The sequence below is a fragment of the Vipera berus genome, assembly GCF_964194415.1.
Source record: "Vipera berus genome assembly, chromosome: 5".
NCBI lineage: Eukaryota > Metazoa > Chordata > Lepidosauria > Squamata > Viperidae > Vipera > Vipera berus.
The window spans coordinates 74649998-74675189 of record NC_138207.1 but is presented as its reverse complement, the minus strand read 5'-3'; the positions used below and the strand labels follow the sequence as shown (position 1 = coordinate 74675189).

The 25192-nt window shown below is 44.5% G+C and overlaps 1 protein-coding gene across 1 annotated transcript in view; it reads right to left on the bottom strand.

Annotated features, from left to right (window-relative positions):
* Nucleotides 1–25192, bottom strand: part of HTR7 (5-hydroxytryptamine receptor 7) — a gene marked incomplete at its 5' end in the record, with an annotated part of 90542 nt that overhangs the window by 8784 nt on the left and 56566 nt on the right. The window contains one exon of the mRNA XM_081330102.1: nucleotides 2732–3481. Coding sequence (XP_081186228.1) covers nucleotides 2732–3481 — 750 coding nt within the window. The remainder of the gene's footprint in view (nucleotides 1–2731; nucleotides 3482–25192) is intronic.

The window sequence follows — 25192 nt, the reverse complement described above, 5'->3', positions numbered from 1 at the left end:
AAGGAATGGAGTACAGGGTAACTCATAGCTTTATTCGTTCAGGAACTGTACTGGGGAAATGTCTGCAACTAGCTGCAATATATAGTCTAGCCCCTAGGAGGCAGCCAATAGGATTGAATCAGCCATTGCCACCTGGAGATAACCAATTGCAGCACAGGAGACTTGTAGTCTGGGTTGCTGGAGAGCCATTAGCTGCTCCAGCAACCCATGTGGTGTTTCACAAGAGCCCAGTACATAACAATAGTCCTAGAAAATGAATTAAAGGGGGGAAAACCCACTTATTTTAACAGATCATTCACCATCATCTGGCTACTTAAAATCTGGGAAATGTAGGCAATCATTAAAAAAATTAATTAACCATGACATACAGTGAAGCATTTTTTTAAAATTATGTAACTCACTTATTGTTTATTTATTTTTACTCAAGCTTTCTCACAAATGGTTTTGAAAGGGTTTTCAAAAAAAGGGAAGCCTATTAAAACTTATTATTAAACAGATAGCATCAATCCAACTCAGCAGCAAACCAGCCTATGTATTGAATAAATGAAGTTTTTGACATCTCAGCAGAAAGAGAATACAAGAGAATGTGGACTGAAAGTTGCCAACCTGAAGGCCAATTCTCCATTCATACAAGACCTTCTCTCTCTCATCTTCCAAGTCTTCCAAATGACAAAGGGTTTTATTTAGCACAATCACCACTTTGAATTCTGTCTGGAAAAAGCACAAGTCGCTGAAGCTGTTTTAATCAAAAAGTCTTATGCTTTACGTTAAGATCCTGCAATGCTTTGGATCTGAAGGGGGAAAGTTCTCCAGCACATTTGCAAGGGCACCCATACCAGTCAAGGGCAACTCTTTGATTCTTTCCATGGATACTGTAGTAGCTATGGATGGCAAGTCCACGATCCTCTGAAAAAACACAGCTGATTTTAGGAGTAGCTATGTGAGTGCCCAGTACTCTCTGAAGCATCTTTTCTCCTTCAAATCCCAGAAGTGGTGCACCCCTATTAGTAATGATTAATCCCAATCAGCAGTCTTCCTGCAACATTCTGAAGACAGGTGATATACGGTATATGATAAACAGAATGAGGGAGAAGTTGAAACTCTAAGAACACCACAAGTCAACAATTTCCCAGCATCACAAATTATTACCCCTCCAAAGGGATATAAAAGAATTTCATGCAAGTTTCCAGAACAATTGTCATACATGAGTACCCAAGAGAACAAGAATTCCCAGGGCTTAAAACATGCCAAGCACTGACAAGAGTAGAATATTGGAAACTGGACAGAAATTATGAAAAACCAGAGGAGATTTCTTTGAAAGGACAGTTCTTTCCTTGTACTGAAATCTTGGTACTACATCTTTGAATATGAAGGAAATCACAAGATGTTACACAGAATAATTTACTAATATTTGTTACTTCTCAGCCAGTCTTGTAGCCAAGCCAGGAAGAGCAAGAATGAAGCTTCTATCACCTCAGTATAAACTTTAGATTCCCGTTTAGCCTGAATTCATGCAATTTGATCTACTACCTGTTGTACAAATTGATTACAATAGACTGCTGAGTAATTTACGTCTTCCTTGGGTGTCCAAAATTCAATAGGCTTTTGAACATTGTTGGACCACTCAGTGCAGACAACAGAGTGCGACAGATTTGACTTTAAAATAGGCTCTAGACCAGAGGTCTTCAGAGTTGGCCCTTTTATGACTTGTGGACTTCAACTCCCAGAATTCCTCAGCTAGCATGCCAAGTTTGAAGACCCCTGCTCTAGACCATGTTCAGTCTGATTCTATTTTTCACTAATGTTGCTCCTATCATTATCCCACTGCATTCACTGTTAGTCCTACTGACAGAAGAGGGCACCTAGAAGTGCCCCTGTCAAAGAATATTATTATCTGATTCCAGAGTTCAACCACTACACCTCTGTTTGTCTGCCTTTCGGGTTTTGTTTGGTGCTACAAGTCTTCAAAGGTGAGAAGGTCTACCTCTATCCATGCAACCTCTTTCAATCAGCTTTATAAAGCAAAAGCCATATCAATAATTTTGGAATCTAAATTTGCTAATTCATTAGTGTTACACAACAGTGTCTCCTCAGGGTCTACCATAATTCCTCACAGTACCATAGATAGGAAATTAAGGCTAGAATGAAGCTTTATTGCAAGCTTTAATCTTGCCAGTCTGATTTTTTTTCCTCCCCTCATTCTGATATCCCAGTGAGTCAAGGAGGGGCCAGCCTCACTCTTTTTATAATACTGTTTCCTTTCCAAGCAATGCTTCTGCCCTTTTTGTTTTTGCAATGACTTCTATTTCCCTCAAGGCCATTTCCATGGCTCTCTGCATTGAGGCCACTTGGGTTACCCGAACTGGGATACCATCTGGAAGCATTCAACAGTCTGTTGTGCTCTTGTTTTGTACCCTAATGTGTCTCTTCTGATAGTATTTCCTAGCAGACAAAGTAATCTGGATCTTACAGATATGCAGTAGCCTACTGACCTTTTTGCTTTCTTACTTGTTTTGACAAATAGGATGCCCTTCACTTTTTGTCAACTTTCCCCATAACTTCTCCAGACATCAGACCCTTTTAGGTGTTTCCACCACTCAGTGGTCCCATAAATCAAGAAATGTCTAGCAATCTATTTTTAGACTGTTTGATCTATACTTGGTTTTATGTGGAATGAAAAGTCTATAAGGGAACCTGCAAGTAAGTGTAATAAAATGGGAAATGACCTTACAGAATAAACTCTGGTTTTTCAGCAAGCTTCAGGGCCTCATGCATGCCTGCAGCCGAGAGTTTACGGTTGATGTTCCTATATCTACATTGCAGCAGATTGCGGTAGGTGGTTCTCAGGTCCCGATTGAAGAAGGCATATATAAATGGGTTAATCAAAGAGTTGGCATAGCCCAACCAGAGAAATGTCCTTTCAACCCACAAAGGGATGCAACTGCAAGAGGTCCCACAGATGAAGGGTCTAGCGGTAGAAAGTATGAAAAATGGCAGCCAGCATACAGTAAAGGCCCCTACAATTATTCCCAGGGTAGTGGCTGCTTTTTGCTCTCTTTTGAAGATAGAAATGTTCTTCCGTTCATGCTTAAGCAGACGTGAAAAATTGGCACACTCTTCAGATTCCTTGTGCAGTTTCACTATGCCATTTGCTGAAACCATCCCTTCACGTTCGTTGGGTCTTGGGAAACCAGCAAATTTGTGTTTGGCTGCACTTTTCTTGGCAGCTTTGTAGATCTGATAGTACATGAACAGCATCACTGACATGGGAATGTAAAATGCAACAGCAGTAGAATAAATTGTGTAGCCAAAATCTTGGCTGATTAAACAGACTTTGTTGTCATTAATATTCTGAGCCCATCCAAACAGCGGGGGCAAAGTAATGGAAGCAGACAGCAGCCACACGCAAAGAATCATTTTAGCCATACACTTTCCATTTTGTCTTACAGGATAGGTGAGGGGTCTAGTTATGCCAAGATACCTAGAAAGATAAAAACAAACACAATGAGTTAGTCTACATTCCTTGTCAGTTTGTGGACTAGAAGCATTTATGCCCCACATGGTGAACTGGATAAATCATAATTTGATCAACTGGTAAAACTCTTGCCCACGCACACGCACACACAAACATCTGTGTTCCCAATTAGCCCACTTCCTTAAACACACAATTTCTAAATTATCAGACTATGGGGTATAAACTGCCTAATAGGAATTCTATTCTTCAGCCTGATGTTCCCCAAATACAAATGTAGAAGGAACTGAGTGCTCCGCAGAGAGTACTGAATTATGCCCTGGCCAACATGGATTCCAAACTCTAACAATATTTCTGGAGTGAGCAATTTGGCACCCACCAGACACCCTGCTTTGCATGATTGTTTTTTAAATAGTCAAAGCTGATATAATGTTTATTTACAAGCATGCTCACATCGGACACATGCACATCTCCAGAAACTAAAACTGGGGAGTGGCTGCAGCTCTGTGCCTTGTTAGAACATAGCAATTGCACTTGGACTTATATACCATTTTACAGTGCTTTACAGCCCTCTCTGAGCAGTTTACAGAGTCAGCCTATTGCCCCCAACAATCTGGGTCCTCCTTTTACCAACCTCGCAAGGATAAAAGGCTGAGTCAACCTTGAGCTGGTGAGAATCGAACTGCTGGCAGTCAGCAGAATTAGCCTGCAATACTGCATTCTAACCAGTGCACCACCACGGCTCATAATATAGCTATGGCACTTAGACTTACAGTATATACCAGTTCACGGTCCTGGGCCCAACTCTTTCCCCTCCTACCATGAAGGAAAAGGAAAAGAAAAAAAGAAAGAAAAGAAAAGAAAAGAAAAGAAAAGAAAAGAAAAGAAAAGAAAAGAAAAGAAAAGAAAAGAAAAGAAAAGAAAAGAAAAGAAAAGAAAAGAAAAGAAAAGAAAAGAAAAGAAAAGAAAAGAAAAGGATAATATTGTAGTGAGCAAACAAAAGAGCTGTAGGAATAACAGAAATCTCTCCCACTCCCAATTTGCTTTCTGGTAAATGGAGGTTTGTGCTTTTTTGTGTCCATCATGGAAGGCATTTTCTGAGGGTAACCAGAACATGCTCTTAAACACCCCAATCTTCTCCCCAATCTGCATCTGATTGTGTTATCTTCTTCCAACTTATGAATGACTTTTGGCTTACTTCCATAGCCAATATAGCAATGGGCAGTATTTCAGTAGTAGAAAACTGGTTCTGCAAGTAACATATCCAAGTCTCTTTTTTTTCTTCCTTCCAAGATCCTGGATACTCCCAGTAATTGTCAAAGTTGTGGTGGGTGGAACCAAGATTGACAATTATAAGAAACCATTCTGTCCCATTGCTGGCGAATCCTGGCATTGTCTCCATACCATTTCCTTAAAATAGCTATAAACTGCTTACACCAAACTCCTTGTAGAGAGGTAAAACAGACATTGTATAATAGTTATTCAACAATCACAACACTATACAGTTATGTGCCATCTTTTGAGAAATATGGTATGTTATTAATTCTTCGCATTCGTCATAACACTAATAATTATATACCACTTCATAGTGCTTTACAACTGCTTTCTGAGCGGTTTATAGAGTCAGCATATTGCCCCCAACAACCTGGTTCCTCATTTTACTGACCTCAGAAGGATGGGAGGCTGAGTCAACCTTGAGCCAGTCAGGTTTGAACTGTTGGCAGTGGGCAAAGCAAGACTGCAATACTGCATTCTAATCACTGCACCACCAAGGTTCATCTAATTCTGGTGCAAAGAGGATCCCAATTCAGCAGAGATTTGAACCAATGATTTCAGTAATTAATGTCTCATCCTAAAACCAGCACTAATCTAGATTCAACCCACACCCAACTTTCTGTCCTGGAGCTTAGAAATTAAACTTGATTTTATTGGTCTTGGTCAGTCATAGTTTTAGCTTGTTTCTGAATTATTTCATCCTTCTCTAATATAAATATAAATTCATATTAGAGTATTTTCCTCAAGAGCAAAGCAGGGGAGGAGAGCTCATTTATTCTTAATAATCAAAATGATGATCTGATCAGCATAGTATTAATGCTCTTTAGATTACAAAGGGTCAGCATATTGAATGCCATGTATCATAGTACTCAGCTACACTGAAATACAAACTTAAAGCAGGGAACATTACTTAACAGTTGGGGGGGGAAGCAATGTATAAGAACTGTGAGAAAATTGCTAATATGTGCACAGTATTTATTTCTGATTGGAGCTCTTGAGAATGCAGTCAACAGCCCCTTAATTCTGACTCAGAAGTCAGAATTATCACTTTTAATTTAGCCTTTGTTAGTTTCAATACACTTCAGGAAAGAGCTCCTTTGTTTATCTTGATTTGTGTTGATCTCTCACCTTTTTCTTCTGAAGCGTTTCATCTATTTCTTTCAAATGAGAATAGGAAAGCTGAGCTCCTCCAGATGCTAGATGATCGGTGTTCAGATTTCATAGGAAATTCAGATTTCACCCAAAACATTTTTGATGCCATTCCTTTCAACTCTGTGCATTTAATTATTGATTAATGATTGTATATCTCACATTTCTGTTTATTGCAACTGTCAAATTATGGATGAGTGATTGTCTGTCTTACAATTCTGTTTATTGCAACTGTCAAACTGGCTTAACTAAACTGGCTTAACTAAATAGATTAATCTATGAAAATATTCACCTTTAATATTTAAAATATCAATCTGAAATGCAGCTAAACATTTTCATTTCACTTAAATGAATATAATGGCGTTGTGTATGTGTTTTGTGGAGTTTTTTGGTGTGTGTGTGTGTGTGTGTTTGCATTTTCAAGCCCCATTACTTTCATGGCTTGGTTAGTTTACATTTAAAAAAAAGTACAAGCAATAGTAATGTGTTTTTATATGTTAGATAAAATGCACTACAAGGTTTTTAAATCACCATTCTCCTACCAAAAGAAAAAACACACCAATAATTATTCCTGATATTAAATACCATTTATTATGCTCTTTAGGAATAAGTAACTACTAGAATGGTCTGAAGGGGCGCGGTGGCTCAGTGGGTTAGGATGCTGAGCTTGTCGATCAGAAGGTCGGCAGTTTGGCGGGTCGAATCCCGAGTGCCGTGTAACAGAGTGAGCACCTGTTACTCATCCCAGCTTCTGCCAACCTAGCAGTTCGAAAGCACGTAAAAATGCAAGTAGAAAAATAGGGACCACTACAGTGGGAAGGTAACAGCGTTCCGTGCGCCTTTGGCGTCTAGTCATGCTGGAACACATGACCACGGAGACATCCTCGGACAAGTGCTGGCTCTTCGGCTTTGAAACGGAGATGAGCACCGGCCCCTAGAGTCGGAAACGACTAGCATGCATGTGCGGGGGAACCTTTACCTTTACCTTAGAATGGTCTAAGAATAAAATAATTATCAAGAAAATTACATGGAAGCAGTTACCAGAAGTCAAAGTAAACTCAAGGGCATCCTTATCTTTTTTTTTATTATTGCATCAGAAGTAAAGCCAGTCTTTTGTGGAAATGCTACTATTCAAAAGGTCATTCCAATAATTAAACGGTTACACAAATTAATAAGGTTTCCACAGAAGTAGCTGAGTTTCTTCTTGCTGCCAAAATCATCCAACCATCTTAAACTCCCAGCAATTTTTCCTTCTGCCTCTAGTGCTGTTGCCTCAATCTTGCGCAATGACAATGGTATCCTCTAATTGCTACAATTCTCACAATACCCTCAGGCCCTTTTTGATTGCTTTAGAAACAAGACTTTCCTTTGTAATCATGTTTTCTCAGTTTCACTGTTGGTTAAGAGATGAAAAAAATGATAAATGCCAACAGGTACAAAGCATGAACCAGCCCCGCTCTTGTCTTCTTTGATGTCTTTGTAGATATCATTGTAATATTGTAGTAGTGTCTCTTGTAACAGCTGTCTGATTTTTGTTGTTGTTGCTTCTTTGGGAAATCTTTGTTTTCCTTGAAGTTGGCTTATCCTTTTGTCTTCCATTATTTGTTCTGACATCCAATTTGCTTTCTTCTGTTTCTTGGTCTCTGGCAGTCTCTTTTCACATTCATCCTTAACAATTTACCTGATTTCATTCTACGGTTCCTCTGGTTTCTATCAATGAAGTTCAGAACATCAAAGTGATGTCCTATGTTTGCCTTGAGGATGGTACATATGCTCAAAGACAGTATGTGGTCTATTCCTCAGTCAGCTTTGGCTCACATTTCAGCTGTTACAATCGAGTTCTTCTATGTCCTTCTCCCAATAACATATTATTTGATTCCTGGTTATCCATTTGGTGATATCCATGTATATAGGCATCACTTAGCAATAGCAATAGCGCTTAAACTTATATACTGCTTCACAGTGCTTTACAGCCCTCTTTAAGTGGTTTACAGAGTCAGCATATTGACCCCAAACAATCTGGGCCCTCATTTTACCAAACTTGGAAAGGATGGAAGGCTGAGTCAACCTTGGGCCGGTCAGGATCGAACTGTGAACCGTGAATTAGCCTGCAATACTGCATTCTAACCATTGCGCCACCACAGCTCACTTAGTTTCTTGAAGACAGTGTTAGCAATGAATAAAAAATGGGGGGGAGAGAACTTGATAAGTTGTTCTGTGCTTAATTTTGGTTTCTTACACAATACAGTCTAACTACATTTTCCATCTTACTAGTTCCAATTTAGGCATTACAGTCTCCAACCACAGGAAGCACTTCTTCCTTGCCCTTCTTTCACCTCTGATTGGACTTTACCATAAAAATCATCAACCTCCTCTTCTTTGACTGAGTGCCTGGAGCATAAATCTGGGAAATAGTCATATTAAATGGCCACTCCTTCCTCCTCCTAATTTCTCAACAACCACCCTGTGAGGTAGGTTGGGCGGAGAGAGAGTAACTGGCCCCAGGTCACCCAACTGGCTTTCATGGCTCAGGAAGGAGTAGAATCCACTGCCTTTGGAGCCTGATATCTTAATCACTATGGTCTACTGACTTATTGTTTGATCATTAACTGCACAGTACCAAGTACTGCCTTTTCTGATGATGAAAGCAATAATTTCTTCCTTTTTGTCTTGAGCAGTAAGCACATGATCTGCTGGGTGAAAGTGTCCAATTCCAGTCTATTTGAAATTGTTGGTGCCTGAGATGTCAGTGCACAATTGATTCGTTTTCATTGTATTCGTTCGTTTCATCTTTTACTGTGCTGGGCTTTCCCATGTTTGTGTTTCTTACTTACCATATTCTCACTCTGATTCTGTCTTTGCAGTTTCATGTCATAGATAAAGATAAAAATAGTTAACAAGCATTTAACACATATCTCCCTTGCTTCTCAGCTAACAAAGTGAGATAGAGCTCGTGGCCTAGAGGTAAAAACAACTGCCTAATGTGCAATCAGCCCAGGTTTGAATCTCAGAAGGGTATAGCTGACTGATGAAAACAAATAAGTTTGAAATGCATATCAGTCTCCCTTAATTCTTTGTTAGCAATCTAAAAATTTACGAAAATATGAGCTGTCACTGTTGTGACTACTGCCTGTCGATGGCCTTCGGTTAGGCTGAAACAGGAAATAAAGATTTGTCCCATGTTTGGGGCCTAGCAAGGTAATCTAAAATAGTTAACAAGCATTTAATATATATATATATAAATTTTATTTATTTATTTAATTTTATTTATATACCGCCCTTCTCCCGAAGGACTCAGGGCAGTGAACAGGGCAGATATATAAAAATACAAAAATACAAAAGTTTAAAAAGAATTAAACATGTGCCCAGCTAAAAACAATAAATACATATAATAAAATGAGAATAAAAAACCCAAACCATCCCCCATCAGGCCAGGCCGGCTTGTTCAAATAAGAATGTCTTCAGATCGCGACGGAAGGAGCGAAGATCGGGCGCCATCCGGAGCTCAACCGGCAACCGATTCCATAGCTCCGGGGCGCCCACAGAGAAGGACCTCCCCCTGGGGGCCACCAATCGACATTCTCTGATCGGTGGCACCCTGAGGAGGCCCTCTCTGTGGGAGCGCACAGGGTGGAGGGAAGTTGATGCCGGCAGCAGGTGCTCCCTAAGGTACTCCGGACCCATGCCATGTAGGGCCTTAAACACCATTACCAGTACCTTCAATCTCACCCGGAAGACAACTGGCAACCAATGCAGCTCACGGAGCAGAGGTGTAACATGGGAGTATCGGGAGACTCCCAACACAACTCTTGCGGCTGCATTCTGTACCAGTTGGAGCCTCCGAGTGGTCCTCAAGGGCAGCCTCATGTAGAGAGCATTGCAGTAGTCCAGATGAGAGGTCACGAGTGCATGAGTGACTGTACATAAGGCATCCCGGTCTACATAGGGCCGCAACTGGGACACCAGGCGAACCTGGGCGAAGGCCCCCCTAGTCACAGCTACTATATGGTCTTCCAGAGTGAGCCGTGAATCTAGGATGACTCCCAAGTTGCGAGCCCTATCTACGGGGGGTAATAGTTCACCCCCCATAGAAAGAGATGGAATGTTGTGAATATCCCGGGATGCCGGTATGTACAGCCACTCAGTCTTGTCGGGGTTGAGTTGAAGTCTGTTCCTCCCCATCCAGACCCGAACCGCCTCCAGGCAACGGGACATCACGTCGAGGGCATCACTGGGGTGGTTTGGGGTCGAAATAAAAAGCTGGGTATCATCAGTGTACTGATGATACCCAACTCCAAAACCACGAATGATCTCACCCAGCGGTTTCATATAGATGTTGAACAGGAGAGGCGAGAGGACCGACCCCTGAGGAACTCCACAAACAAAAGACCTCGAGGTCGACCTCTGCCCCCCTGCCAACACCGACTGCGAACGTCCCAGGAGATAGGAGGAGAACCACTGCAAAACCGTGCCTCCCACTCCCAATCCCCTGAGACGCCGCAGCAGGATACCATGGTCGATGGTATCGAACGCCGCTGAGAGGTCTAATAGGACTAGGACAGAGGAATGTCCCCTGTCCCGAGCCCTCCAGAGATCATTCACCAGAGCGACCAATGCCGTCTCCGTGCTGTACCCGGGCCTGAAACCCGATTGGTACGGGTCTAGATAATCCGCTTCATCCAGGACCAGAGGGAGCTGATGCGCCACCACACTCTCAACAACCTTCGCAAGGAAGCGAAGGTTGGAGACCGGACGAAAGTTATTCAACACAGCTGGGTCCAAGGCAGGCTTCTTGAGGAGAGGTCTCACCACCGCCTCTTTCAAGGCGGCGGGGAAACTACCCTCACTCAAAGAGGCAGATATAACCGCCTGGAACCAGCCTCGTGTCCCCTCCCGGGCCGCATAAACCAGCCAGGAAGGGCACGGGTCCAATAAACATGTGGTGGAGCTCAGCCTCCCCATAATCCTGTCCACTTCCTCCAGAGTCACAGAATCAAATTCCTCCCAGGTAATATCAACAAGACCACCCATGTCCTGATCGTCAGACTCTGCCCAGTCAGAGTCCAGACCGGTCCGAATCCGAGCGATTTTGTCCGACAGATGTTGGTTAAACTCCTCGGCACAACCCTGCAAGGGTTCCTCCCTCACCTCCTGATTAAGGAGGGAGCGAGTCACCCTAAACAGGGCGGCCGGGCGATTATCTGCGGACACGATAAGGGTAGCGAAGTGATTAGACCTCGCCGCCCTTATCGCAGCGAGATCAGACCTAATGTAGGATCTTAGTCGCAATCGGTCGGATTCGGATCGGCTGGACCTCCAACAGCTCTCTAGGCCCCATCTCCGACGCTTCATCTCCCGAAGCTCCGCGGAAAACCATGGAGCTCGATGGGATCTGCACCGGGTCAGGGGCCGCAAGGGTACAACTCGGTCAAGAGCCTCCGTGGCTGCCCTTTCCCAGGCTTCCACTAAGGCATCTGCCGAGCTGTGAGCAGAGGAGGCAGGTGGGGACCCCAGCGCTGCCTGGAACCTCTCAGGGTCCATTAAGCGCCTGGGGCAGTACCATCTAGTTGGTTCCACACACCCACGGTGGGGAGTGGAAAAACGGAAGACCAGCCGCAGGAGGTGATGATCGGTCCATGACAGGGGCATAGCAGTTGGGGAGCCCCCACCAAGGTCATCTAACCACCATCCAGATAAGAAAATCAGGTCAAGGGTGTGGCCTCCCACATGAGTTGGTCCAGAAATTACTTGTGTCAGGTCCATGGCCGTCATGGAAGCCATGAACTCCCGAGCTAACTCAGATGATCCTCCCAGGGATGGTAGATTGAAGTCACCCAGAACTATAAGTTTGGGGAACTCAATCACCAACCCAGAGAGGATATCGAGAAGCTCAGGCAGGGCTGCTGCTGCGTGACTAGGTGAAAGGTACACCAGCAGCAAGCCCAACTGCGCACCAGGGCCACATCTCAAGAAGAGAGACTCACACCCGACTATCTGGGGAACGGTGGTCTCCCGCGGACACAAGGTCTCCCTCATAACAACCGCCACTCCCCCACCCCTACCCTGAGCCCGAGGCCGGTGTAGCACCCAGAAACCTGGTGGGCAAAGATCAACCAGAGGAATACCGCCCTCTGGGCCCAACCAAGTCTTCGTGATGCAAGCCAGGTCCGCATGCTCACCCTCAACAAGATCCCGGACAAGGGGAGCCTTATTAACAACAGACCTGGCGTTCAAATACACCAACCGGAGCTCAGGTGGCTGCTCATCCTCGCTCCCGGGACCTCGGGGCAGAAACAGAGGGTCGGAGCGCCTCACTGCTTGTAAACAGCGGAGAGGCCCTCCCAGATATCGATACGGCCCTCTGTTCATACACCTGCTGCCATTCCCTAACGTTGTAGGAATAGGCAATCCCACGACCCGCTCTGGAGCTCCAGGGGCAACCGAACCCCGTTCCCCCCTCACACGATCAATCCCGGACCTAGCCTGAACAACGGTTGCTGGACTACCCCCCATTGCTGAACAACCATAAGAAATTCCCACCCCCCTCCCTAACCCCACAAAAAATTTAACTAAGAAACTAACCAGGGGCCTCTTATTGAATTTATATCGGAGGCCCCTGCCCCTGCCCATCTCTCAGGGTCCCAACAATTGGGCCCTTCATCGAGATTATAGTTGGCTAGAGAGGCGGGTCGCACCCAGGAGGGGGGGGCACCCCTTAGGGCGAACAAGTCCGTGCTAGTGTAGCGAAAATGAGGCATAAGGAGCAGTTCCAGGAGAAGGCAGTCCCATATTAATTAGATGATTAGGAGGATCTAAGCAGAGGTAAATGGGTGTCCAGACCATCAACCCAGCTTCACTGCCACTCAAGCTGGGTGAACCCCGAGAACAGGTCAACCACCATCCTCTCACGAAGGTCGCGACTCTGTTCCTGGGGGTGATCTGGAACACACATGCTGGGTAGGGCATACCCCATAGAGCTCTCACCTCTAGGGGCAGCCGATGTAATTTTAAGCCACCCTCACACCATGGCTTATACCCAGGTCCCTCTGAGTCCTTTAGGGATGATATGCAGAAGAATTAGGCAAATGTTCGTACGAGGCAGATGTATAATAGGGCATAGTAGTCCCGTCTATCAATGGTCGGCCACTCAAGACGCCATCACAGTTCCTCCGGCGCTCCACCATTCCAGACGCTAGTCCTAGCCGCAACTCCATGGGCCCCCAACCACTAGATGGGGCCTTCCAGAGCCATCCAAGATGTAAGTCAGGTCTTCCGGGCTCCTCCAGTCCGACCAAACTCGGCTGGGTTCCACCAGGCTTCATCAGACTTAACCGGCTGACCCGAGCCCCTTCGAAAACCACCGGGGTCGCTGAGGACGCCAAGCCATCTGGAACAAACGGGGCAGCCGAGGGACCAGAGCGAATCGAGGGCCAAACCACCGTCGAAACCATTGCTGCCGCCGGGAAAATGCCGCCGCAAGCACCGCCGCCGTCATCGCCGAAAACGCTGCCATCACCGAAAACGCCGCCGCTGCCGGCAAAAACGGCCCAAAAGCGGCCCGAAGATGTCGCCGCCGGGGAAACGGGCCAGAAGGCCCAATATACCACTGCCACCGATGCAAGCAGCCCGAAAACGGCCCGAAGACGCCATCGACGCTTCCAAAAACGGCCGAAAGCGGCCCGGGAACGCTGCCGCCACCGCCACCATCGCCGAAAACACCCCCGCCAAAACCTGGTCGAAAGCGCCGCCGCCGCCGTCGGAGACAGATCGAGACAACCCTCCATCAGAAGTAGGCTCGAAACGACCCGAAAAACGCCGCCGCCACTGACACCAACGATCCAGGGGCGGCTCAGGATGACGAAAACGCCGCCGCCGAAAGAAACAGCCGGGGAGCGGCTCGGAGGCACCTCCGAGAACGGCGAGAACGGCGAGACGACGAACCAGGCAACAAGCAGAATGGAAGTCCACAGCCAACAGCCTCATTGCCCAACCTGTTGCCAACTGCTACCCCCCCAACACAGAGGTACAAATGCACCCCTGAGGGGCTCCTGGGGACGCCTGAATGCTGGAGCTTGCAGAGCTCAGCCCAGCACGTCCGCCATCTTGGGCAAGTTCAGTTCAGTACTGAATATATATATATATGTTTTCTGAGGTTTTCGCGGGTGTTTGTATGTGGATCTTTGGTCATTCGGGTTTTTTCCCACGTAGAATTGAAGGTGTAAGAGCAACGTTTCGACGAAATCCCATCCATCATCCTCAGGCTGGTGGCTTCACCTTCCTTCTTCTGGGAGAAGCATGTGGTAGTGGCTGTTTGTTCCTCTTTTTTAAACTGCCAGAGGGGGTGTGTTCTGTGGGTGGAGGTGTGCTCTGATTGGGTGGGGGATTAAGTGTGTTCTGATTGGGTGGGAGTGTGTTTTGAATGGTGGGTGTGTTCTGATTGGGTGGGGGTGTGTTTTGAGTGGATGGGCTGGTCTCAGCTGCCAGCCTTAGACCTGAGCTGGTCAGTTGTGCTGCTTTTGTTCGGCTTCGTGTTTGTGGTGGTGCCATGTTTTTATAGTGGGTGTCAGTTTGCTTATTGTGTGGTTTGGAGGGTTTTAAAGTGGCTGATGTTGCAGCTGTAGTTAGGTTTCTGTTTTGTGGTTGTGCGTCGTTATCATTGTGGGTTCGGATTTCCTTTTTGAATGGTTGTGTGGTGGTGATGTCATGTGATGTTATCATGAGTTTGGGTCTGGTATCATTCTTGGTGGTTGGGACTCGTCTGTCAATCAAGGCGGGTTTCCAAATGGCTGGTAGGCGAGAGGTATCAGTGGTTGGTCAGATCTAGGATGTGTTTTGGGGGGTTGTATTTATTTAGGATAGCTGTCAAGGCTTCTTTGATTGGCACTTGGGTGAAGAGGGATACGACATCGAAGCTCACAAGTAGGTCACAGGGCTGTAAGTTTAGTTTACTTATGATCTCTATGAATTGGAATGAGTTTTGTACGTGTGAGGTGATGGAATTTGCGTAAGGCTGTAGTTGTTTGGCAAGAAATTTGGCTAGATTTTGTAGAGGTGAGCCTATGGAGCTGACTATGGGTCTGAGTGGGGTTCCTTCTTTGTGTATCTTGGGCAGACCATAGAGCTTAGGACATCTAGATGATTTTTCTCTGGGAATGATTGTTTGCTGGATCTCTTCACTGATGGGGGTGGCTTTTATTTTGGATTTTGTGGTTTTTTCCAGGTAGGTGGTGGGATCTGTCTTGAGGAGTTTGTATGTGGAGTCTCGGAGTAGGTTGGATAATTTGGTATGGTAGTCAGATGAGTTCATTACCACCGTGGCGTTGCCTTTGTCTGCTGGCAGAATGATTATGCTGGTGTCTTTTTTTAGGTTAACTAGTGCTGTCTGTTCCTCTTTGGGTAAGTTGCTTTTGGGTGGTTTGCTGGTGCAGAGGATGTTGGTAACTTCGAGTCTGATTTTGTTGGCGTCGTCAGGGTTAATTTTGGTCAGGCTGGATTCGACTCCGCATATAATGGTTTCCGTGGGAATGTGTTTGGGAGCGACTGCAAAATTAAATCCTTTAGACAGGACGTTGGTTTCGGCTTTGGTGAGAATCCTATCTGAGATGTTGTGCACAGTTTGTTTCATGTGTTGCTGTGAGAGAGGAGGGGTTTGTTTCTGGCGTTCCTTTAGTCTTCAGAGTTTATTGGTGTGTGTGTCTGTTTTGTAGGCAGTCTCTGTTTCAGCTCTCCAGACAGCGATTTGTTTGAATTTGTCCCAAAGTGTGGGGTGGATCTTGTTGCTGAGTTTGAGGTGAAGTGTGAGGAGGTCTCTGTTGATTTGGTCCAGGAGGAATCTTTTTGTGTGGAGTTCATTTCTGATTAGGGCCAGTTCGGTTCTTATCAGGATGCGTTTGATGGCTGCAGAGTTGGAGTGGAATTTCAATTGGAAGGATGTGGGGATTAAATTTTGATCTCGGCAGTTGCGTAGGAATGTGAGGTCACACAGAATGGAAGCTCTTCGTACTTCGAGTTTTTCGTAGATCCTAGTTAGCTGGTGGATTTCCTCCCCGTAGAGGTAAGATATTTGTTTTCTGAGGTTTTCGCGGGTGTTTGTATATATATATATATAGCAACACTGTACTGACGTGATTAAAATTACATCAGTACAAACTTGCACTAGTCTTATGAAATGTAATGCCTGCAATTCAAGTATATTAATCTGTATAAAAATGTGTTTTGCATATCAATATGTGTATTGTAATTAACAAATATCTATGAAGCAGTTTTCAAACTACTGCCTTCAATATATGTACATAAACTCATTTCCTTCAACTTAAATATCTTATATCTTTTCTTCAACTTAATATAAACTGCTGAGTTTCTTCTACTGGAAGTGTACAAAAGAAAAAGCATATTCATCCGCCATTTTGTCATGCATAGGGTAAAATAAAGTGAGTCTTTCAACATAGTTATTTCCCATATAAATAATGGCAAAGGATAGCAACGCTTTATTTTAATCCACAGTCTGTAATGTTCTATATTTCATTGTCACCAAGACTGGCAAGAACATATGGAGGTATGGGAAAATATCTGCAACAAAGGATGGACAGGCACAGTGCCTACCGGTACTGCCACTTTCTGAAAGCTAGCAAAGACTGAAGCTAACTAGTGCACTGTCCAGGTACCCTATTGTTACTCCCTTCAAATGACCAATAGGAAACTGCAGAGAATAGTATTTAATCAATCACCTATTTCCATCTATATTTATGTTACTGTTGTGCTCATTTGTGATTCCACCCGCTGCCCTGAAATCTGAGTAGTGGCTACAAGAGGGAGTTGCAAAGCCATAAAGGCACTATCAACTCTACAATGAACCTGGCTGCAGCCATCTTGCTTGTTTTAGGTTGCCACAAAGATGGGAGGGGGTGTGGAGGATTTCAGCTAGTCTAAACAATTTAGTGTCCCATGGGAACCAAGGTCTTTTCTGCCAGTTAGATTGGGATAGGGAGCAGTTAGAAAGCCTGCCAAACTATTCTATTGGGAAACATAACTGATGGCATAGCACTGAGGTGGGAAGTTTGACTTTTTAATAATGTAACTCTTTGGAGGGAATTTCAAACTTGGTTTCACTTTTGACCATGCCAATACTATGTAACCAATAAACGTATTCTTTGAGGAAACCTCTACCCTCAGAGTTCTGATTTATTTGATCTCATCTATCAGAACTATCAGAACTATCAATTCCTGGCAAATAGATGGGGAAGAAATGGAGGTAGTGACAGATTTTATTTTCCTGGGCTCCAAGATATCTGCAGATGGGGACTGTAGCCAAGAAATTAAAAGACACTTGCTCCTTGGGAGGAAAGCCATGGCAAATCTAGACAGCACACTAAAAAGCAGAGATATCACCCTGTCAACAAAAGTGCGTATAGTCAAGGCTATGGTCTTCCCAGTTGCAATGTATGGCAGTGAAAGTTGGACCATAAAAAAGGCTGAGCGCCAAAGAATTGAGGCCTTTGAACTATGGTGCTGGAGAAGACTCCTGCGAGTCCCTTGGACTGCAAGGCGATCAAACCGGTCAGTTCTAGAGGAGATCAACCCTGACTGCTCTTTAGAAGGCCAGATCCTGAAGTTGAAACTCAAATACTTTGGCCACCTAATGAGAAGGAAGGACTCACTGGAGAAGAGCCTAATGCTGGGAAAGATTGAGGGCAATAGAAGAAGGGGACGACAGAGAATGAGGTGGCTGGATGGAGTCACTGAAGAAGTAGGCGTGAGCTTAAATGGACTCCAGAAGATGGTAGAGGACAGGAAGGCCTGGAGGAATGTTGTCCATAGGGTCGCGATGGGTCGGACACGACTTTGCAGCTAACAACAACATCAGAACTATGACAGGCATCTTTCCTTACCAGCCAATGATGGCCACTGACCCTTTCCAAGCAAGGGGAGAGTTGGCATGAACTTAGAGCTGAAGACCAGCTGAAGTAAGAGTTCTGGCCAAGGGGAAAATATCCTGCCCTCTAGTTCTTCCACATTTCAGTAATTTCTAAGGAGAAATTGTTTTGAATCTGATTTGTCATATACAACAGGGTGCTGCAAGGAATCTGAAAAATGTCTGTCTATCTAAGTAAAAACTGCCCATCTCACTCATATTCAGTTAGCTGAGGTACTGGACCCAAATAATAGTCTAACATTGATGTGGTATGGATTTAATTTTGGAGGTGCAAATACTATGTGCAGAGGTGTCCTGAGGTGTCCCAAAACAACTGCCTCAGGTAGCACACTACAGATATTATGTAACAATAGCAAATTCTTAGTTAATTTCATCATTACATCTTTTGACTACAAGGGGAGATAGAACAAGGTTTGCGGGATCTCCTGTCTCACATGACAAATTCCTTAATTGGCTCTCAGTACATAACACAACATGACTTCAGGGTGAACTGTTATTCACTGTACTGCAAAACATTTGGGATTGTTTACATCAGGGATCTCCAACCTTGGCAACTTTAAGACTTGTGGTCTTCAACTCCCAGAACTCCCCAGCCAGCAAAGCTGGGAGTTGAAGTCCACAAGTCTTAAAGTTGCCAAGGTAGGAGACCCCTGGTTTACATTGTTCCTCTGGTATCAGAGACTTTATCTTGTCAACCTGGATATTCTGCACCGTGGACCAAAACATGCAAAAACCTGAACAAAGCCATTGGGAATTTAACTTCAAAGTAAATGCTAGTTTCAGAAGAGTGATTTGCCTCAATACCTGTCAACCTTGCAAGATAGACCAGACAGGAAACATGGTTACAGTGAATTCAGAAATTATGCAGAGCCCCTTCACTTTTGTCAATTTTGTTATGCTGCAACCTGATTCTACGGTTGTTGAAAATCATTTTTTTCTCACTAATCCTCACTCAGTATCCCATAATGACAAAGTGAAAACAGAATTTTAGAAATGTCTATAAATTTATTAAAAACAAAAAATCTGAAAGATCACTTTGGCATAAGTATTCAGACCCTTCACTCAGTACTTTGTTAAAGCATCTTTGGTAGCAATTACAGCCTCAAATCTTTTGGGGTATGAAACAACAAGTTTTGCACACCTGGACTGGGCAGTTTTCTGCCATTCTTCCAGGCAAATCCTTTAAGCTCAGTCAGGTTAGATGGCAACCATCAGTGGACAGCCATTTTTAGGTCCCTCCAGAGATGTTCAATAGGGTTCAAGTCAGGGCTCTGGCTGGGCCACTCTAGAACAGTTGTCCCTAAGCCATTCCTGTATTGTCTTGGCTGTGTGCTTAGGATCGTTGTCATGTCTGAGGCCTAGTCTGAGGTCCTGAGCACTGTGGATATCCCTGTATTTTGCTCCATTCAGCTTTCCCTCAACCCTGACACATCTTCTGAGCCCTGTTGCTGAAAAACACACCCACAGCATGATGCTTCCACCACCACGTTTCTCTGTTGGGATGATATTGGGCAATTGATGAGCAGTGCCTGGTTTCCTCCAGATGTAACATTTAGAATTGAGGCCTGATAGTTCAGTCTTGGTCTCATCAGGCCAGAGAATCTTGTTCCTCACAGTCTGAGAGTCCTTCAGGTGCTTTTTTTGCAAACTCCAAGCAGGCTTTCACCTCTTTTGCACTGAGGAGAGGATTCCATCTAGCCACTCTGCCATAAAGCCCAGATCGGTGGAGGGCTGCAGTGATGGCTGAATACTTTCTGAATGCATTGTAAATAAACTAATTCTACTTTATTGTAAGGTTACATTAACACAAACTTTCAAATCTGGAAGTATATCTCTCCCCCTCTCTCCTTGCAGCTCAAGAAACTAGGGAGAGTATCTACTGAGCCTCTTGCCTCATCCACATTCAAGTTGCAGGCTAAGTTGCCTTTTATCTGACCTTTCCCTTGACTGTCTGCTGTCTTTTTGCCTTGTCTCTCAAGTCATTCCCACATACCATTACAATACACCAGCAGGAGAGGAGGTAGTTCAATTATTCCTCCAGCATCTGTTCTATGCCATTCATTACCAGCCTTTCTTGGCTGATACAATTTCCATATGTTTTCTTTAAAAAATCCAGTTACGTGTAAAGAGGTATTTATCATCATAAGCAATTTGGCCAAAATGCCTCTGAAAGGCCTCTTTACAACATTTTTGGATTGATTGATTGATTGATTTTCTGCATAATGCTTCATTATATCAGTGGGATAGGGGACATATATAGCAAAAAGCAAATATATAAAATAAAGAACCAGAGATATCCATCTTGGTCAATACCTCAGCATTCAAACTGCCAAGATTTTTGGGATTGTATATCTGCAAATAGGTTTTCAGAGAACCCTTGGCTAGTGAGGAAGACCCCAAACTCACAGATGAAGGGAAGACTTGAACACAGAAGTTGTGTTGTTTTTCTCTTGCTGCAATGCTCCAGTACTTAATTTCCTGAAAGCACAAATTACCTTTGCAGTCTTGGTTGGCTGAGGATATGTCATATTGTATATGTCTGCCTACATGCAAGACCAACTGCCTGGTCATCCCATCCAAGACTGATTGCTTGATGCCACCCAGATGTAGCCCTAAAGAATAGATTTAAGGTACAACAGGTTTCCCACCTCCATCCTCATCGCAACCAAGTCATGCACTTTTCTTTTGAACAGCACATTTGCTTAATGGATCCATAATAATGCAAGTTGAATCAAGCTCTCTGAAATACACACTACACAATGTAAACCGTACTAGAATCTCTCTTTCCTGCTTATTCACAAGATGGCCAGTAAAAGATGGGCTGGAGCTCCTCCAGATTCTTGAATTTTAAAGCCTTATAAAGCTTTTCTAAATATTACATAAGGGTTCACATTTTTCTCAAAACTTCACTTTTAGTATGGCTTCATTACCGTACTTAAAATCTCCTCCCCTTAATTACTGCCATTTACATTTATGCCTTTGTATGGAATTTCCTGGATTCTTCTCCTTAATTATTTCTATAATTGTTTAGAATTCATTTTAATGCTTTGGATAATGGATTTTTAAATGCATACTTGGCATTTATGTATTTCCTCTATTAAAGACCTAGGATGGTTTTCTTAATTCCTTCCTCTCTCAGTCATATTTTATTCCTTTTTTTTTGTCATGCTCACAGATTCTTTCCTTCCTTCCTTCCTCCCTCCCTCCATTTAATGTATATTTATTTATTTATTTATTTTATTGCATTTATATACCGCCCTTTCCCTGAGGACTCAGGGCGGTTTACAGGGAGTTAAAAATCAACCATACAAAAGTTAAAACCCAATTTAAAAAAAATATTAAATCAACCCTGTACTATTAAAAACCCCAATTAAAATAAATGTCTCCTCAGCCTGGGCCCGAGAGCTCAAAGAGCCAGGTCTTCAGGCCCCGGCGGAATGATCGGAGGTCGGGAGCAGTCCTCAGCTCCACTGGCAGCTGGTTCCAGAGGGCAGGCGCACCCACTGAGAAGGCCCTATCCCTGGGTGTCACCCGCCGGCAATCTCTTACCGGCGGGACCCTGAGCAGACCCTCCCTGTGGGAGCGCACTGGGCGAAGGGCGTTTGATGCCGGCAGCAGGTGTTCCCTCAAATACCCCGGACCCAGGCCATGTAGGGCTTTATAGGTGATAACCAGCACCTTGAATTTCACCCGGAGGGCAACCGGAAGCCAATGCAGCTCGCGGAGTAGAGGTGTTACATGGGAGTATCGGGAAACCCCCATTACAACTCGCGCGGCCGCATTCTGCACCAGTTGAAGCCTCCGAGTGGTCTTCAAGGGCAGCCCCATGTAGAGAGCGTTACAGTAGTCCAAACGGGAGGTCACAAGCGCATGAGTAACTGTGCGTAGGGCGTCTCGGTCCAGATAGGGACGCAACTGGCGCACCAGGCGAACCTGTGCAAAAGCCCCCCTGGTCACGGCTCCTATGTGATCTTCAAAGTTGAGCCGTGAATCCAGGAGGACGCCCAAGTTGCGAGCCCTATCAACGGGGGGTAACACCTCACCCCCCATCGTTAGAGGTGGAATAACTTGGTTAACCCAAGATGCCGATATGCACAGCCACTCAGTCTTGGCGGGATTGAGACGAAGCCTGTTTCTCCCCATCCAGACCTGAACCGCCTCCAGGCACCGGGACATCACGGAGAGGGCATCACTGGGTTGGTTCGGGGTGGAAAGAAAAAGTTGGGTATCATCAGCGTACTGGTGATACCCCACCCCGAAGCCACGAATGATCTCGCCCAGCGGCTTCATATAGATGTTGAACAGGAGAGGCGAGAGAACCGACCCCTGAGGGACTCCACAAATGAGAGGCCTCGGGGCGGACCTCTGCCCTCCCGTCAACACCGACTGCGAGCGGCCCTGGAGGTAGGAGGAGAACCACCGTAAAACGGTGCCTCCCACTCCCAACCCCCTGAGACGCCGCAGCAGGATACCATGGTCGATGGTATCGAAAGCCGCTGAGAGATCTAATAGGACCAGGACAGAGGAGCAACCCCTGTCCCTTGCCCTCCAGAGATCATTCACCAGCGCGACCAATGCCGTCTCCGTGCTGTGTCCGGGCCTGAAACCCGATTGGTACGGGTCCAGATAATCAGTTTCCTCCAGGAACAGAGGGAGCTGATGCGCCACCACACTCTCAACAACCTTCGCCAGAAAGCGAAGGTTGGAGACTGGACGGTAGTTGTCTAAAGCAGCCGGGTCCAAAGCAGGCTTCTTGAGAAGGGGTCTCACCACCGCCTCCTTCAAGGCGGCAGGGAAGACACCCTCCTTCAAAGAAGCAGTTATTACTGCATGGAACCAGCCTCGTGTTCCCTCCCGAGCCGCATAAGCTAGCCAGGAGGGGCACGGATCCAACAAACAGGTGGTGGTGCTCAGTCTCCCCATGATCCTGTCCACATCATCAGGGGAAACCACATCATCAGGGTATACCATATCATACATCAAGGGGTTTCAAACTTGGTCCTTTTAAGATTTGTGGACTTCAGCTCCCAGAATTCCTCAGCCAGTGTGCCTGGCTGAGGAATTCTGGGAGTTGAAGTCCACAAGTCATAAAAGGGCCAAGTATGAAGACCCCTGTCATACATGGATTTGCAATATATATTAATATGTCCCCAATATTAAAAAGAACATAAAATATTTAAAAGATCTATATTCAGATACCAATGTCTAGGCCATCTAATCACTCAAGTGCAGCATCATTTAAATGAAAGAAATCAGATATTGCACCGTTATATGCCCTCAATGTCTATGGAGATTTTCAGTCCCCCAGGTCATGGTTATCCGAAAGGTGCTTTTTCAAGAGATAACTGGACTTTCTTGTTTTTCTTTGAAGACGTTTTGCTTCTCATCCAAGAATGATGAAGAAAACGTCTTCAAAGAAAAACCAGAAAGTCTAGTTGTCTCTTGAAAAAGCACCTTTGGGACTACATGCCCTCAACTTACATCCAGTCATGATGTGATGTACAGTGACATGGGACACTCTGTGGGGAGGATAATATGCCCTCTCTAATCAGTGAGTCCCAGCAGACGAGTGTGAGATGCAAATCCTACTCAGGACTGGCCATTGCTGGTGGGGTAATTCAAAGCCTGGCACTCTTTTTGTGGAATCACTGATATGTCTTCTTATAAAGATGTGTCCCTCCCATCATTTCTGGATGACTCTTCTGTCATTTCATTCCTTTCAAGAACTTTCTTCTTTTAGCTCTCGTTTCAAAGTCTATTACAATTTCCATTGGATGATAGAATGGATGATAGAACTGCTTGCACAGTAGCCTTTCCTTTTGCCCTTTTAATCTCTGGGGAGTGAGGCTGAAATGATGTTTAGTTTTAACTCCCAAGAGTGGTGTGCTGTCCTCCCACATCTTCATCTCTGGCCCCCAGTTGTGATGCACACATGGGCTTCTTTCTCTGTGACTGCTAAAAATCATAAATGCGTGTATCTCTGCACACATCTGCCTGTGTTTTACTCTTCACTGCAGATTACACAGAACACTTCCCTTTAGATAACACAAGAGGGAACACAAAATTGCTGATTTTGCCATGTGACAATCAGTGGGTGAACGGGATGGATGGTAGCCCAAGTGAGACAACATGCTGTTGCCAAGAAAAACATCCAATATTACTAAACACATCCTTTGAACATTCGGCTGTTTGAACAGCTGCTTTTATTAAGAGATTGTCTCAGTGCAGTACTATTGTGAAACAGCCATGTACTTTCTCCCACAGCAGCTAACCAGGATTACAATTGTGTTGCATATTTTGCCAAAAAGTTAATGAAAGGCTGTCAGCCAACCTAGACCACTGTCATTTGCCAGCATCACTGCAGTTAGAAAGCATCGTATGGAAATGAAGTTTCCTGAAATTAATAGCAGCAAGGAAAGTTTACAGTGAGATTTTCCCATGTAACCTCTTTGGGAACCTGCACTGGCATTTGGGCCACAATGCCTCAAAAGAGCATTCAGTCTCAAAATATGTTCACATTTAATTTGTTCAAGCTAATAGAAGGAGAAGCTCCTTGCATGGTGATCCCCACTTAGGGAGTTTAAAGCTGGTCTGCAAAGGGATTGAAGAACATCCTACCGATGCATAAGAACAAATCTTCTCAGCTTCCTTTCTTTACTGCTTGGATGATAAAACAAAAATGATTTTGTTTTCGGAAAACTGTACAAGTAATCCTCGACTTTACAATGGTTCATTCAGTGACCATTCAAAGTTACAGCAACACTGGAAGAAAAGTGACTTATGACCATTTTTCACCCTTATGACCGTTGCAGCATCTCCAGGGTCATGTGATCAAAATTCAGATGCTTGGCAACTGATTCACGTTTATGACGGTTGCAGTGTCCCAGAATCATGTGATCATTTTTTGCCACCTTCTGACAAGCAAAGTCAATGGGGAAACCAGATTCACTTAATAACTGTGTTACTGCTTTAACCATTGCAGTGATTCACTTAACAACTGTGGTAGGAAAGGTCATAAAACGGGGCAAAGTTCACTTAACAAACATCTCACTTAGCAATATAAATTTTGGGCTCAATTGTGGTCATAAGTCGAGGACTACCTGTAATTTAACAGTATTACATTCATTGCCTTTCTCTTCTTCAGAAGAAAAAAGTCATTTGAATCAATTCTGATATGTCCATGTAATTATCCTAGTATCGCAAGTCAATTGACATTTCGTTCTTCTGGATTTTTAAATAAATCCTAATCTAACTTGCAACCCTACAACTTCTTTGTGATCTTCCATCCAGTGGATAATCAGATCTAACCTTATTTAGATTATGTGTTGACTAAGTGAGGAAGCTCGTCAAATTATAAAATCCGG